Here is a 14,412-nt window from a genome sequence, read left to right as displayed (position 1 = left end):
ACACACACTTGTACCCTTTCGGTTTTTATTGAGGAATGCAATTAGGCTTTTTTTAGTAGGAGTTCCTTAGAATTACTGATGGCAACAGTCTGCTTGGAGCCTTAATCTCAGTCTTTCTGAGGATACCTAAGTTAATATTTATATTAAATGAGACAATGTGTACAAAACTCCTTTTAAACTAAAGCTCTGTAGTTATGCCTGAGTTTCAATGATGGTTCTTAATTAGCTATGATGTATTGACCCCAGGCAAGTTGCTTAATCTTTCTGTATCCGAAGTGGGGATTGCTAATATGGTTCATTTCCCCCCTATGCATGTATGCCTGTTCTTCACTCATTGTATTGTAGAGTTCTAATTTCTAAGAGTTAGAACCCATTGTCATACGCTATACATATTTCTTCTACCCCTTGATTATATTTCTGCACCAGGTTCTGGTCACTTATGTTCTAAAATTTAGTTATGAAATACAATTCAGGATTATGTTGGTATCTTCTAAGGTGGTTAACTTCTGTACTACCTTTTGTGCTATCTCTAAGTCTTGAACCATTAAGAAAGCATTTAAGTCACTTTTGTCAGTTTTTTAATTATATTTGGGAAGAGCATTAATAGCTTAAAAATAGTTAAGCAAATTTTATTTCTATCATAAAAAGCATAAAAACAACTGCTTGCTAGGAAGTAAGCTGGCATATCTCAGTGCTACCAGTCCAGTGGAGTGGTCTCGATGCCTTATCTCAGCCTGTGAGTGCTAGCTGCCAGCTGCACCTCAGTTTGAGTGGCACTACATAAGGCATTGACTTTTTTCACTATTTGTCTCTTTCTGCCAAAAGTATGAGATTTACCTATTGTCTCTTAACAACAGGTGGTTTGAATATTTTTTAATTAGTCAACATATAATTATTTTAAAGATTTAAATACTAGCTGATATTAAAATGCAGGTTTTATTGCTACTCTGGGCATTAGACTTAGCTAAATCCACCATTAGCTGTAAAATAGTGGAGATGATGAAGACATGAACCAATACTTACTTACTTGCTTGGACATCACAGGTAATAATGGTGCCGGAGAGGTTTCTCTATAGGAACTGTGGTCTGCTGACCCCAAACAATCTCATTGCCAAGTACATATCCCCAGTGTTAAAGAGGCCTACCATTATTAAAAAGTGCAATGAGGAACCGTTTAGGTTTTATCAGATGCTACATGATTGGCTAGGATTTTCAGATGATGGAAATGCAAACTATTGTCAATTGCCAAAGGTGTCTTAGAAGTCTGGAATGAAAATCTTGTAGTTCCTTGCTACCAAAGAGTCCATTCATATGGTACCAGAAAAGGTTCAAACCTTTAGATGATAATATAACAGTGTTTTGGGAAAGATTTGGGAGCTATTAATGGTATCTGTCCCTTTCCTCAGATTTTTTAAAATTTATTTTGACTTCATTGTACTAAAAACATTAGCAGTATAGATCTGTTGGCAGTTGGATTTGAAAACAGTTGTTTTTCTGGAATTTATGAAGAAACCATTAGTGTTACTTGCTACCGATAGAGTTCTCTGCAGTTAATCCACAGCAGGGCAGCCACTCTTGTGAAATTGTTGATTTTGTTTTCTTCAGAGACATTCAAAGGGGAACAAGCACGTTCTTGTGTTTTTTTACTCCACATATTGGATGGGGAGAGAATTAAATGTGCTTTAAAAAACTTACAAGTATTTTTTTCTTCCCAGTTAAACCTGCCTCTTTCTTGTCCTTTTTAGGTCAGATGTACCAGCAGTACCCACAGCAGGCAGGCTACAGTGCTCAGCAGCCGCAGCAGTACGGTATTCAGTATTCAGGTGAGCAGGTGTCCCGCTGGAGCTGGCTCGTGGTGGTGGAGCTGGTGCTGCACTCATCAAACTTTAATCCTTTCCTCTGAATTCCTTGATTTGTAATACTTACATTGCCATAGCAGCTAGTATTTATATATTGGGGAAATAACATGTGTTGTATTTATTTTAAAATAGTTGCATAAATATTTTGTTGTAAATCAACTTCAGTTTTCCAGTGGGCACGTAAAACTTGTAATCATAGTAGGTGATTCTGTAATAACTTGTAGTATAAAAAAATTTTTAATTTAAGCAGTTTTTAATACAAAGCCATCTCCTACTGGTGTGTTCAGCTTACCTCTTCGGTGACTCAGAACTGCAAAAATGCAAGAGTTTTTGCCCCATTATATGTAATATATAAAATGTAACATAATCCCAGTATACTTGTAATTCCTATAAAAATACTAATAGTTCTCTCATAGATGGAAAGGTGATCTTACTAAAAAGAACCAAATTACGTTCCTTAGGTGTTTAAATCTCTCAGAAGTCTGTAGGAATACCAATAACAAGCCAAAGAAATAGAACTATATAAAATGTAATTCAGGCAACTAAGAAGTTTAGTTGTTTGAAATAGACATCCTGGGTATTTTGTTTTATCTTCTGATCATTGAATATTATCCATATTTAAATATGATAAATCTCTTTAGTGTAGCTTTGAACATAATGATTATAATAATTCAGGTAATTTTACATTTGTTAGAGAGTTTGTGTTCAACTCTTTATTTTACAGTGAAAGATTTAAGTATCGGATTTCAACTGTAATTAAAAATAGTTTACGTAAGTTGATTCTTGTCTAAATTCTATTTTATGGAGCTCGGCAGGAGTCGGCAAACTATAGCCCACAGGCCAAATCAGGCTTGTCGCCTATTTTTGTGAATAAAGTTTTATTGGAACACATCTACACCCATTCATTTTTGTGCTGTCTGTAGCTGCTTTGGCATTATAATGGCAGATTTGAGTAATTGCAATGGAGATCGTGTGGCCCACAAAGATCTAAAATATTTGCTATCAGGCCCTTTACAGAAGAAAAACTTTTTTGCATGTCCCTGAAGTAGACCATAAAATTCTTTCATAATTGGAGTTTGACATATTTTAACATATAGCAATTTTTATTTGGATTGTATTTGCTATGATTTAACCTGTAGCTGGTAGTTTTTAATTATATAAAATTGGTGGAATAAATGCAAGCTTGGAATTTTATCAGAGGAAAGGTTATTTTTAGGATATAGTCCTTTAAAATCAAAGTGTTGTAAATTATGTAATTTGTAGAAATAAGAGCTATCAGAGCGGAAGAGACCTAGTCATTATCTATTCCAGGGCAGTTTAGCCCTCACTATGTTTCAGAATCACATGAAGAGCTCTTTTTGAAAGTTACAGGTACCTGAGCCCTACTCCCAAAGATTTTGTTTTCATTGGTCAGGGGTGGGATTCAGGCTTTGATATTTTAAAAGCATTGCAGGTCATTCTCAAGTGCTGCCAGTGTTGGGGACGCTGATCTTGTCCCACCCACTCATTTTCTAAATGAGGCAACTAGGGTTCAAAGAGGTTGTGATGCATTGAGGGACACGCAGCCCTTTGGTGGAGCTGTTAGGTCAAAACCCACTGCACTTGACATTACAGTTATTACTTCCCTGTATCATTCTGCATTTTCCAACCTAAATCAGGGGTTGGCAGACTTTTTTAGCCTTTTCATAAGAGACTAGACAGTAAATATTTTAGGTTTTTGTGAACCACATGATTCCTTGTCTTATACTATTCATTGATTTGAAAAAATACAATTTCCATTTCTTGAAATTTCTGGTATTCACCAAAGTTACTCATTTTTCAAGGGAGAGGATGGTGGTGGGAGGGAGACTGTATACATAATAGAAGCATTGCTACATTGTGGTCAAAGATTCTAGTAGGTTCTAATGAAGTGACATCTTAGGCTCTTAAGGGTTAATCCCTCTTCTGAGAAATCTTAAGGATCTTGTTTCCACTCAGTTAAAAAGCCAGTTTAGATTTCAGTTGCCAGGATGAAAAGGTAGTTTTTGGTTTTTGTTTTGTTTTGTTGTTGTTGTCTTTTTTGCTCACAGTCTTACGTTCAATAGCCATTTTCAGTATAAAAGCTGAGTCCTTCTGTTTCTCCAAAAACTTACAGTGAAAAAACTAAGTTAAACTATGTAGAAAATAGGAGAAATTGTATGACATTCAAGATCATGAATTGACTTTAGTTCAGTATTCAGATGCTACCATAAGAAAATGCATTAGACATTTGATTTACTTATTAAAAATTAAGCTTGCTCTGAATGATTTTAGTGAGGGTCTCCACTCTGAGTAAAATTTAGCTGTTTTCAAATTATCTTTGTATTTATGATCCCACTAGTTCTTTTAACTTGAATTTGATTGAGAGATGATATGGGAATAGTCACTTAAATACTCTGCTTGGAGACCCTAAGTGGTGGTGGTAACTTTAGACCATTTTTGACACTGTTGGTTTGCCAGTTTTTCTCTGACCTTTTCCAGTTTTATTCATGGACTATGTCAAAAAGGTTTTTTTCATGAGTAAATTTTGAACCCAGGTTCAAGGTGAGTTCAGAATATACTCAACTTCATTCAATCATTTTTTTATTTAAATGCAGGGTTGTACATATTTTAATAATTTTCTTATGTATCTGGTATTTAATGCTGACAGGATTCCAGTCAATGGAGAGTTTTCATTGCAAGTAGCTGCAGGTGTGTTTCATGGTAGAGATAAAAGTTTTTAGTGAAGCAGACTTTTTCTTGTAAAAAATTTACATCCTTAGTAAATAATGAATACAGATGTTGATTTTGTGGGGCAATATGGTATGCTTTTCGTATGTTATGTTCTTACTGTTGAATCAAAATTTTGAGTTGTAAAGGCAAAAACAGACCAAATCTAAAAGATTTTAAGGGTTGTGAAAATGGGTACTCAATGTTTATTCTTAAATGGCTTAGTTTTTATTTTTATAGAGTGACTAAACCTTTAAAGCATCTCAATAGCACAATAAGATATATTTGTAGCATCTCAGTAGCACAATAAGATGTATTTGTAGCATCACTGTTAAATTTTAAAATATTCTCTACAGTGTGTTTTTATTTGGTACTGTTGTTAAATAGGCCTTCCCTCAAAACCAGGTTAATGACTAGTTTTTGCATTAATTCCAGGCTTTATCATTTGAGCATCTACTATATACTGGGAATTATGCTAGAACAGGAATTTGCTCTCAGGGATTATATAGTTTGGAATCAGTTGTAATGAAGAAAAATCTGTATAGTGGTTCAATTTAAGATGAGAGGGTTTAAAAAAAATTTAGAAAAATTTTGATACTACCAGGTCTTGAAATAATGTTATATGATGAAATGAATCTACTTTATTTGTTATATAAATACTTAGGAATAAGTTTGTTAAATTTCTCATAATTTTTGATCCATAACAGTAAAGACTGATTCTTTGGAAGATTTTCTCCAACAGAAAAATATCATACATATCTTATTTATGTTGCCTTTTCAGCAGGCTATAGTCAGCAGACTGGACCCCAACAACCTCAGCAGTTCCAGGGATATGGCCAGCAGCCAACTTCCCAGGCACCAGCGCCTGCCTTTTCTGGTCAGCCTCAGCAACTGCCTGCTCAACCGCCACAGCAGTACCAGGCGAGCACTTATCCTCCACATACTTACGCTACCCCAACTTCTCAGCCTACTAATTACACTGTGGCTCCTGCCTCACAACCTGGAATGGCTCCAAGCCAACCCGGGGCCTATCAGCCAAGACCAGGTTTTACTTCACCTCCGGGAAGTAACATGACCCCTCCTCCAAGTGGGCCTAACCCGTATGCACGTAACCGCCCTCCCTTTGGTCAGGGCTATACCCAGCCTGGGCCTGGTTATCGATAAAGAGGCTCAGCTACACTCACGAATGTAGCTGCTAGCTGTTTGCCTCCCAAAAGACTCCAATACTACTATTTTATTTTAATTTGTATTTGAAGTTCAGAAATTGAAAAAGCAGAGCATTTTTTATGAGATCATTGGCTGTTAATTAAAAAGTTTAATTTGCTAGACACCAAGACCAAAATGAAAGTCTTTTCTTCCCCTGCTGAAAAGTATAGCAGCTTTCTAGTAATTTTGGAACACTACTCATACTTGTGTGTAAAGTGATTGACTTTCTAGCCTGCCTTGTTCCAAGAATATTAAAATGCTAGGTTGAAATTTAGCTGTCTTACTTGGCTTTTTACTATTAACATGATGTACTAAAAGTAGATCTCTTTGAGAAGATAACTAGATATTATGTATAAAATGTAACATTGATAGGTTAATAAAGATGATTGAATCCATTAGTGGTCTTATAATTTAATCACTAATATACACACACACGTACATATGTATGTATGTGTACCACATGAAAAAAAAGCAAGGGAAAAAATCCTTATTGATGTTTGGTCTGAAAAGGAAGTATAGATGGTTTAACTTAGTTTTCTATTCAGAGAAACACAGTCCTATTTGATTTTTGTCCTAACTTGGAAGAAATGCATTTAACGATCATGGACTTAAAACAATGAAACATTAAAAGATGTAAGAGGGATTTGGTAGATCCTGAATAACCTTATGATTTTCCTTATAGAGATGAACTTTTCAGAAATAAAGAACTCAGCTTTAAAAAAAAATCTCTTTATTGCAGTTTCTACTTGATTGAAAAATACAAAATGTAGCATTGAAGCATGTTGAAAGGTAAGCACAGGGTCCTTTCAGAATGAGGGTAATGACACAGCATTCCCACCCCTTTCTCCAAATGAAGAAAATACCTTTTTAAATAAAAATTTGATTTTTAGTACAGGTTTAGAATTATGAAAACATTCTCTGATACATTCATTCCTAGAAATCGTATGTGTAAAATGATAGCGATCTCATCATGCATTTTTTTTGTGCTCAGACTTCAGATTCAGTCTCTGCATTTAGCTTGATTAGAATTATATTAAAAACAATATGAAGACAGTTGCTTGAAGGGATACTATGACAAAGTATATTCAGACATTATAACATATATATGGGTAGGGAAAGAAAAGTATTTTAAACTGAACAGATCCTCGATTTCATTTTTAGCTGAAATGAAATTTACTGGTTCAAACAAAATCTTTTTAATAATTTGCAGAAAGGAAATATATATTTACATGATTCCAAAAAGCTATTCAGCTGTTAAAACTAAATGTGACTATTAGGACTTTTTTCCCCCCAGCTATATATGCCGAAGATAATTTGATCTAATAAGTTAAACCAAGTAGAGATTTATGGAATTAACTCACCAGTAGGAAGAATACAAATTAATAAAAGTAAATATTTTTAAAAAGTATATTAGTTTTTGATGTTAATTTCGTTATAAAAGTATCTCAAAACATCATTACAACAGTGTGATAAATAATATACAAATGATCTCTTAAAATACCATGAATAGGGAGCCAGCTTCCCCAAAAAATGTTACTCTTATATCTTGCTTTCCTAAAATGACTTTGTAAAACCTGATAAATATTCTCAGCAATCTTTCTAATAAACATCTAATATTGCTATCAATTAGATTTTAAACTTCTATACATAGTAAACAGAATAGCTTCAAATAAATGACAAATACCATAGTGTTTCCAATTATTTTCTGCCATGATGAAACAAAAGGCACTCACGAACATGATTGCAGCATCTACCATTTGCCAGGAATCGTGGTCCCACATTCATACCACTGAACATAACTGATTTGGGTATGACCACCTATTTCTCCAAACTGGACAGGTTCTTGGCGAACTGCTCTGAAATAGCCTAAGAGGCAAAATAATTTAATTTTAATAGCTGCTATGTTATAATTCTTGCCCTCACCACTCATAGATTGAATTTGTCATTGAATGGCTGAAGGTTACTCTAGATCAGTGGTTCTCAACCTTCCTAATGCCGCGACCCCTTAATACAGTTTCCTCATGTTGTGGTGACCCCCCAACCATAAAATTATTTTCGTTGCTACTCTATAACTGTAATTTTGCTACTGCTATGAATTCATAATGTAAATATCTTTTTGTTTTCCGATGGTCTTAGGCGACCCCTGTGAAAGGGTTGTTCGGCCCCCCAAAGGGGTCGTGACCCATAGGTTGAGAACCGCTGCTCTAGGTGAAGCAAAGTATTTTAGAATGTGGATAGCAACAGAGGCCCTGGTCTTTTCTGAAGTAGTAATGAGTGGCTAAACATCAGGGGCACCTGGCAACTCCTTGCCATCCCCCTTAAGTTAGGATGGAATGATTGGGAGCGAGCATCTGGGAATTAAATCTGGAAAGCATTAGGAGTCAGGGGTTTTGTGTTTTGTTTTTTTTGAGGGTCGTCAACCATGCTCAGTAAGTATATCCTGTCATGCGAAAGTGTACTTTCAGCACGTTACAGACTAGTGGTGGTCTGTGAAGAACTGACCTGAGTAAAGGTGCTGTATTTACTACAATGTTATTAAGAAACAAAAGAAGGGTAGTTCTAAGAGATTGCTAAATATCTAAGAATTAAACTTAGGTGAAATCTTCCTTCAAGGACCCTACACTAAATGATTAAAAATTTCTGTGAATATAAAGCATTATAGAAATACACAATTTCTAGTATGCCTTATGTCCAGTTCCTATGAGAGCAGTTTCAACTTCCTGTGTTCATGGGTTCACAGATCTTAGTCTTCTTTTACTATGGTTGGTGTTTTTAAGTGCCAGTGAACAAAACGTGTTGCTAAAAAGACTAGTCAAATAAAAGTATTTGATGAACCTCTTGGTGATTCCGGAGCATATGGACATTTAATTTACCCTCTTCTGCCTTGCCTGGACAAGAATTAAATTAATTTTCATCTTTTCAATCCTCATTAAGCAGCTTAGTACTAATGTGTGTCTTCAGCATTACAGTGGTTATTTCTTAGCTGGATTGTTCTACTTTAATTTCTATAATTAAGGCAAATAATACTGTTTTCCCATTTGTGGTAATAATAAAGTTTTCTTAAATTTTTGAAGGGAATAAAAAAATGCCTTTATGCTCAATATTGACAAAAAAGCCATAAAGGTAACATATGAATTGACTTAAGTTTAGGAAACTGCTTTTTTATAGCTCTTTTTGCAAATTCAGGATTTCTTGAAGTAGAATGCATTTTTATATATGGCTGTGTGTAATTTTCTTTGGCTCTTAGGGACTGGGAGGAAAGTTGAGAAACTTATTAAAGTATTCATATTAAGGTCTTAAATGAATTTTTTTTTTTTTTTGCCAGGTAATTAGAAGAGTAGTGATACAGAATTACTTTTAAAGTGATTGCTCTCCTCAGCTTGAATTCTTTTTGGGTTAATTTATTAAACCCTCTTATGAGGAAGCTCAAAAAACATACCTTCTTTGGTGGGTAACTGGTCAGAAGTCAATTGCTGTCCTGTACGTCCGTCTAAAAATGAGTCCACAAACTGGCAGTGGTCTTCTCCGTGACCTCTTTGATCGCCTATGTTATAAAATTTTCCTGAAGTCCACAAAATTAAAAGGATCATTAAGTGTTATTTTCTTTGATATGGAACAATTCTAAAATAATCAAATTGTTTCCTGTTCTTCTACTTTTTTTCCCCTTTAGTTCAAGACACCATTGTCCTTTGCCTGAACTATGTAATAGTCACCCAGTGGGCATTCTCCACCCCTTCCACCCACCCCAAATCTGTGTATTTTAAAAATGTAACACAGATGACGTTACTCCCCTCCATGGATCTCTCCAGCAATCTCCTGTTGTACTCAGAATAAAGCCCAGAGTCTACCTGGTCTCAAAGCCCCACATGATTGCATGCCTGCCTGGTCTTCCCCCTCACTCGGCCTCGGCCACACTAGGGGAACTGGCTAGGCCCACCCTTTGCATTTCTCATCCCTCTGCCTCTAGCTTTCTCCCTAGATCTTTGCTTGGTTGCTGCTTTCTCATAGTTTTCTAATTAGCACAAGTGTTACCTATTCAGAGAGGCTTTTCCTAACCATTCTAACGAAGGGAGCTTCAATTCAGCTGCTTTCTCCCACTCCTTACATTTTTTTCAAAGCACTGCATGAAATTCTTATTTACATATTTGCTGTCTGTCTCTTCCTCCTAGATTGTAAGCTACAAAAAGGCAGGGATGTGTCCTGTTTGCTGCTTTGTCCCCAACACCTAGGACAGTGTCTGAACAAAGCAGATACTATTGTTGAATGACTGAACAAACATCTACCTTTCTGTGTTGGGGCCAGCTTTATTTATTTGTTTAAAATTTTTACTGTCTCCAAATATAGAAGAAAAAAATGAGAACCCACTGAGTCTGGAGCAAGAGGTTATAGCCCTCCGGCCAGGTGTTTTAACTTATTTCTGGCAGACTTAAAATTTTAATTATGTCTTATTCTTCCATGATCATTGTTAGATACACTCATTTTATTATCAGCAGGCTTTTTATCCTTGGTTGGTTGTAACAAAATTGAGCTTGAATGTAGCTAGTGTCTTTACATTGAAGTTTGCCATGATGGACCTGTTACAAATTGCATTTTCATTATTGACCTTCTAACAGCATGTCTCAAACCCTTGTTTACTAGGCTTAATTATTGGGTTGTCAGGAAAGTCATGACGTATTTTTCTATGTTTTTCAATGCAAAAATGCGTCATGACTTTCCCGACGACCCAATAGTTCAGTGACAACCTGCTCAAAAGGAAAACTTAGATTTACATCACACCTTAGTGTCTGGAACTGTCCAAAGAAAAGGCCAAGTTGCAGAATGCTGCAAAGCATCCCCTGAAGGACGGCCCCAAACAGCTGGTAGCCTTGCTTACCTGTGAGGGAGTCGCTCAGGTAAATCTTGTATCTGAGAGAGTTGCATAGCTGCACCCCCACAAACTTCTTATACCATGTCCTTTTGACATACTGTTTGCCTTTACATTCTGAGTAAGAGTCTGAATCAAAGGGTCTTTCAGTCCAGATGGCGTCTCTTCCTCCTGCAAAAGGAAAATATATGGGTTGAGTTTGGTATCTGACTGGATACTGAAGCTGTCCTAAAAAGCTTTTTCAAAAAGCAGTTTTGCTGTTAAAATTCCATTGACTATCCCCTATTCTGTACTCCACGTCCCGTGACTATATATATATTAAATTATAGTTGACATTCAATATTAATTCAGCTTCAGGTGTACAGCGCAGTGGTCAGGCATCTGCACTGTCCATGAAGTGGTCTCCCTAAGAATACATGTGCCCATCTGATACCCTACAAAATCTTTACAATATTATTGATTATATTCCCCAAACTGTCTTTTTATCCCTGTGGCAATATTGTGGTTACCAATTTGTGCTTTTTAATTCCCTCACCTCCCTCATCCCCACCCCGTCCCATCTAGCAACCCTCAGCTTTTTCTCTCTATCTCTGAGACGGATTCTGATGAGAATAACTCTCCAGGTGTTGAAAGACTATTGTTTTCATTGATAAGACTTGAAAATGTATCCAGGTTCGGGACCTGCATACTCTTCTTTCTCTTCTAGCTCATTCAAAACAATGTATACAACTTGATATCCTGAGACTTAAATCAATATTTCTTACAAATAAAGATTTGCCAGGCCGGCCTAGTGGCGAGTTGTTTAAGAGCTGGCTTGGGACGCCAACTCTGAGCAGCCCCGGTTCGGATTTCACATGAGGGTCAGTGACGCTGCACTCTCTACAGCTAAGGTGGTGAATAACAGCTCAACCTGGGGCTGGGCTGCCGAGAGTCACCGGCAGTGGCATAGGCTGCAGTGAGGCTGCAGTGGGCTGCTGTAAGCTACTGTGAGCGGCTGGCAGCCGGTGTGAGCTGCCATGAGCCACCATGAGCGGCCGTCCAATGGCTGGCGAGCGACTGCCTCACCCGGGAAGAGCGCAATGATAATACCAACATGGGCCAGTGAAGCGATGTCCTCCACAACTAGACTGAAGAACAAAAGGACAGCAACTTGTCTGTTCCCCTTTCCCGATTCCCCAATGCTGTTCCCTCCCTAATTCCCCAATAAAATCTTATAAAAAAAAACAACAACAAGATTTGCCAATTAAAAAAAAAAGTTTGCAAAGTTCACTGTCAACTTGCTGATACCTGGTTTACTCCATTTCTAGATATTGGAGCCCAAGATGTAGATGTTTAAACACAAACCCCAATTAAGTTCCTGTAATAATCATATAAATCTTAGAGGAGTATTTTTAGGTGTTGAATACTTTCTGCAATGTTCGATGGAGACAACATCCTAAGTAATTCAGGTTTGTTTGTTTGCAATACACAATTTAAACGGCTGCTTTGATATGACTTATAAGTGAAAATGAGGGTGTTATAGCTTGGTAATTATTAAACAGAAAATTTGGTACACGAATGAAAGCAAGTTTTAAAATATGCAGCTTGTTCCCAAAACATCATAGGCTTTCAGTGTTACCAAATGTTTGAATAAGTATTCCTACCTGATTGATATTCGAATAAGACTAAATAGATTAGTGAAATCGTGACTGAAATTCTGCCATGTCTGTATAGTTGAATCAGTTTAAAAAAGCATGTGGTTGTGTTCACATTGAGACAAGTATAGTACTTACCAGAAACTGGCTCGCTCACTCTTGGATCCGCTGAGAAGAAAATAGCAAACACAGAGTCAGACGTTATTAGGCTTCAGTGGCACAGTGAAGAAGGTGGGTATTACAGTTGTTAAGAAATTTTACTTGCAAAATGGTACACTTGCTAGAGTGAACTTGAAAGCATGTGTTGTTTTGGAAATTGTTCCTGACTGGAGAATTTCCTCTGCCAGATACTCAGGTGTGTACTTTGTTTGTGATTTGAGTGTCTGGAAGCCTTCATTGCTGTTCTAGCTTTCACTTCCATTTTAAAAGTTTCCTCTTTGACTTTTATACAAAAACAACTGATGATAAAATCACCAAGATGCCATGAACTGCAACTGGTGTACAAATTATACAAATGGTGCTGTGAGTACAGATGTATCTTGTTAGGGAATTGGAGCTTAGAAGGTCAAATAAGAGAATTTCACAGCTGCTTATCATAAAATAGATCTCAAATGAATTCTCTTTCCAGATGTAGCTCAGTGTGTCTGATATTTTGATTCTAGGCATTGATGCTGGTATACACAGGAGCATTCATTCACTAGATTTTTTAATATGGGTTGATTACACACTTCTTTTTCTTTTTAAACTGACATGCCTAACTTTTTTTCTGACATCAAAATAAATGAAAAACAAGTGGTGTTTCCTTAAGGGTACCTTCTTCAGTTTGCTTTTTCCCCATAGATGATTTTTTTGAAATTCAAGAACCTGCATACTGTTTAGCTGGTTTCAGACAAGCTCCCTATGCAAAGCACTGTGGCCCTTCACATCCTTGTTGGGAATTCCTTTTGATGCGGTTACCTGATTCAGTACTGAATGCCACTGTGTTGCTGGCTGGGCCTTCTCCAAGTGGGTTTTTGGGTTTCACCTGGAATTCATAGCTGTGTAGGGGGAAAATGAGAATAAAATTGTAATATATTCTTCAGAGATAGGAAACAACATTCCCTTGTTATACTAACATTCTTCCTGATTTGTTTTGAAATCATGATGTCAGTGAATAGACATAGGTTCTAGAAGCATGAGGGAAAAAAATTCTTAATTTTACTTTTCCAAACAGCTTGTCTAGTGTTTTGTATAAGAAGAAGAGTGTTAAGTATTTTTTAAAAAAGGTAGTTGTCTTTTTAAAATTTTCAAATTAGAAATAACTGGACAAATTGGTAACAGATGTACAGAAAAGAGGTATGTGGTAGACCCAGGGTAATTCCAGCAACAAGGACCCTCAGTTTTTTTCAGATGTTTCAGCTGCTTCTTGGGGCAAACAAGTGGAAGATTTCTTTTTATTCCTTATTGTCCCAACCCTGGGTAGAGCCTTAGGCAGTGTTCCTCACTGTGGGGTTTGAATGACCTATGTCAGAATTGCGTACTAGAATGTGGCAGTGGGGAAATACTTTAAATGCAGATTTCTTGCTCCAGCCTAGCAACTGAATCAGTTTTATTGAGGAGATCCAGGTAGGAACTTAAATTCCTGAGGTGACTCCTGTATCCACTGATATATGAGTACTAGACTCAGCTATGGGAACAGATGCATGTGAAAATGTTTCTTTGCAAGAACTTCCTGGTTGTATCTCCCAGAACTCAGGTCTTCTGTGGATCACAGCCACCCACAGGCAGGTATCTCCAGATAGGGGGCATGGTGCTGTCACCTCACAAAGAGCATGGGCACAAAGAGGCTTTTCTCTCCCTCTCTAAACCAGATTCATTGGGCCAGACCCTTAACCCTTTACCTTGAAAAGCAAAGCACAAAGTAAACCCAGATCTCTTGAAGTTATAAGTACCGTATTTGCCGGCATATAAGACGATTTTTTGGCCCTGAAAAATATGCCTCCAAGTGGGGGGTCATCTTACACGCCAGGTACACTTCAGATAGACTGCCCATAGTGCTTGCCCCATGCCATAGTGGCCTCCCGATGCCCGCCCACTTCATTCCACATACCGTTCAGGCATCAGCAGCGCTGCTGGGTGTATG

General features: G+C 37.0%; 2 protein-coding genes across 6 annotated transcripts in view; one reads left to right on the top strand and one right to left on the bottom strand.

The window, feature by feature from the left end:
• TFG (trafficking from ER to golgi regulator) overlaps positions 1 to 6,187 on the top strand; it is a 44,075-nt gene extending 37,888 nt beyond the window's left edge. For 3 of the 5 annotated variants that reach the window (XM_019648370.1, XM_019648372.1, XM_019648369.1), the window contains exons 7-8: positions 1,746 to 1,823; positions 5,368 to 6,187. In XM_019648370.1, the coding sequence (XP_019503915.1) occupies positions 1,746 to 1,823; positions 5,368 to 5,750 (461 nt within the window). In that variant the 3' untranslated portion in view covers positions 5,751 to 6,187. The remainder of the gene's footprint in view (positions 1 to 1,745; positions 1,824 to 5,367) is intronic. The other 2 variants (XM_019648373.1, XM_019648371.1) reach the window with 1 other exon arrangement.
• Positions 6,089 to 14,412, bottom strand: part of ABI3BP (ABI family member 3 binding protein) — a 256,944-nt gene continuing 248,620 nt past the window's right edge. The window contains exons 53-57 of the mRNA XM_019648327.1: positions 13,248 to 13,327; positions 12,429 to 12,458; positions 10,666 to 10,827; positions 9,232 to 9,354; positions 6,089 to 7,658 (exon numbers count right to left, since the gene is read on the bottom strand). Of these exons, the coding sequence (XP_019503872.1) occupies positions 7,543 to 7,658; positions 9,232 to 9,354; positions 10,666 to 10,827; positions 12,429 to 12,458; positions 13,248 to 13,327 (511 nt within the window). The 3' untranslated portion in view covers positions 6,089 to 7,542. The remainder of the gene's footprint in view (positions 7,659 to 9,231; positions 9,355 to 10,665; positions 10,828 to 12,428; positions 12,459 to 13,247; positions 13,328 to 14,412) is intronic.

The sequence above is a fragment of the Hipposideros armiger genome, unplaced genomic scaffold (genome assembly GCF_001890085.2).
Source record: "Hipposideros armiger isolate ML-2016 unplaced genomic scaffold, ASM189008v1 scaffold_125, whole genome shotgun sequence".
NCBI lineage: Eukaryota > Metazoa > Chordata > Mammalia > Chiroptera > Hipposideridae > Hipposideros > Hipposideros armiger.
This window is presented reverse-complemented; position numbering and strand designations above follow the sequence as displayed.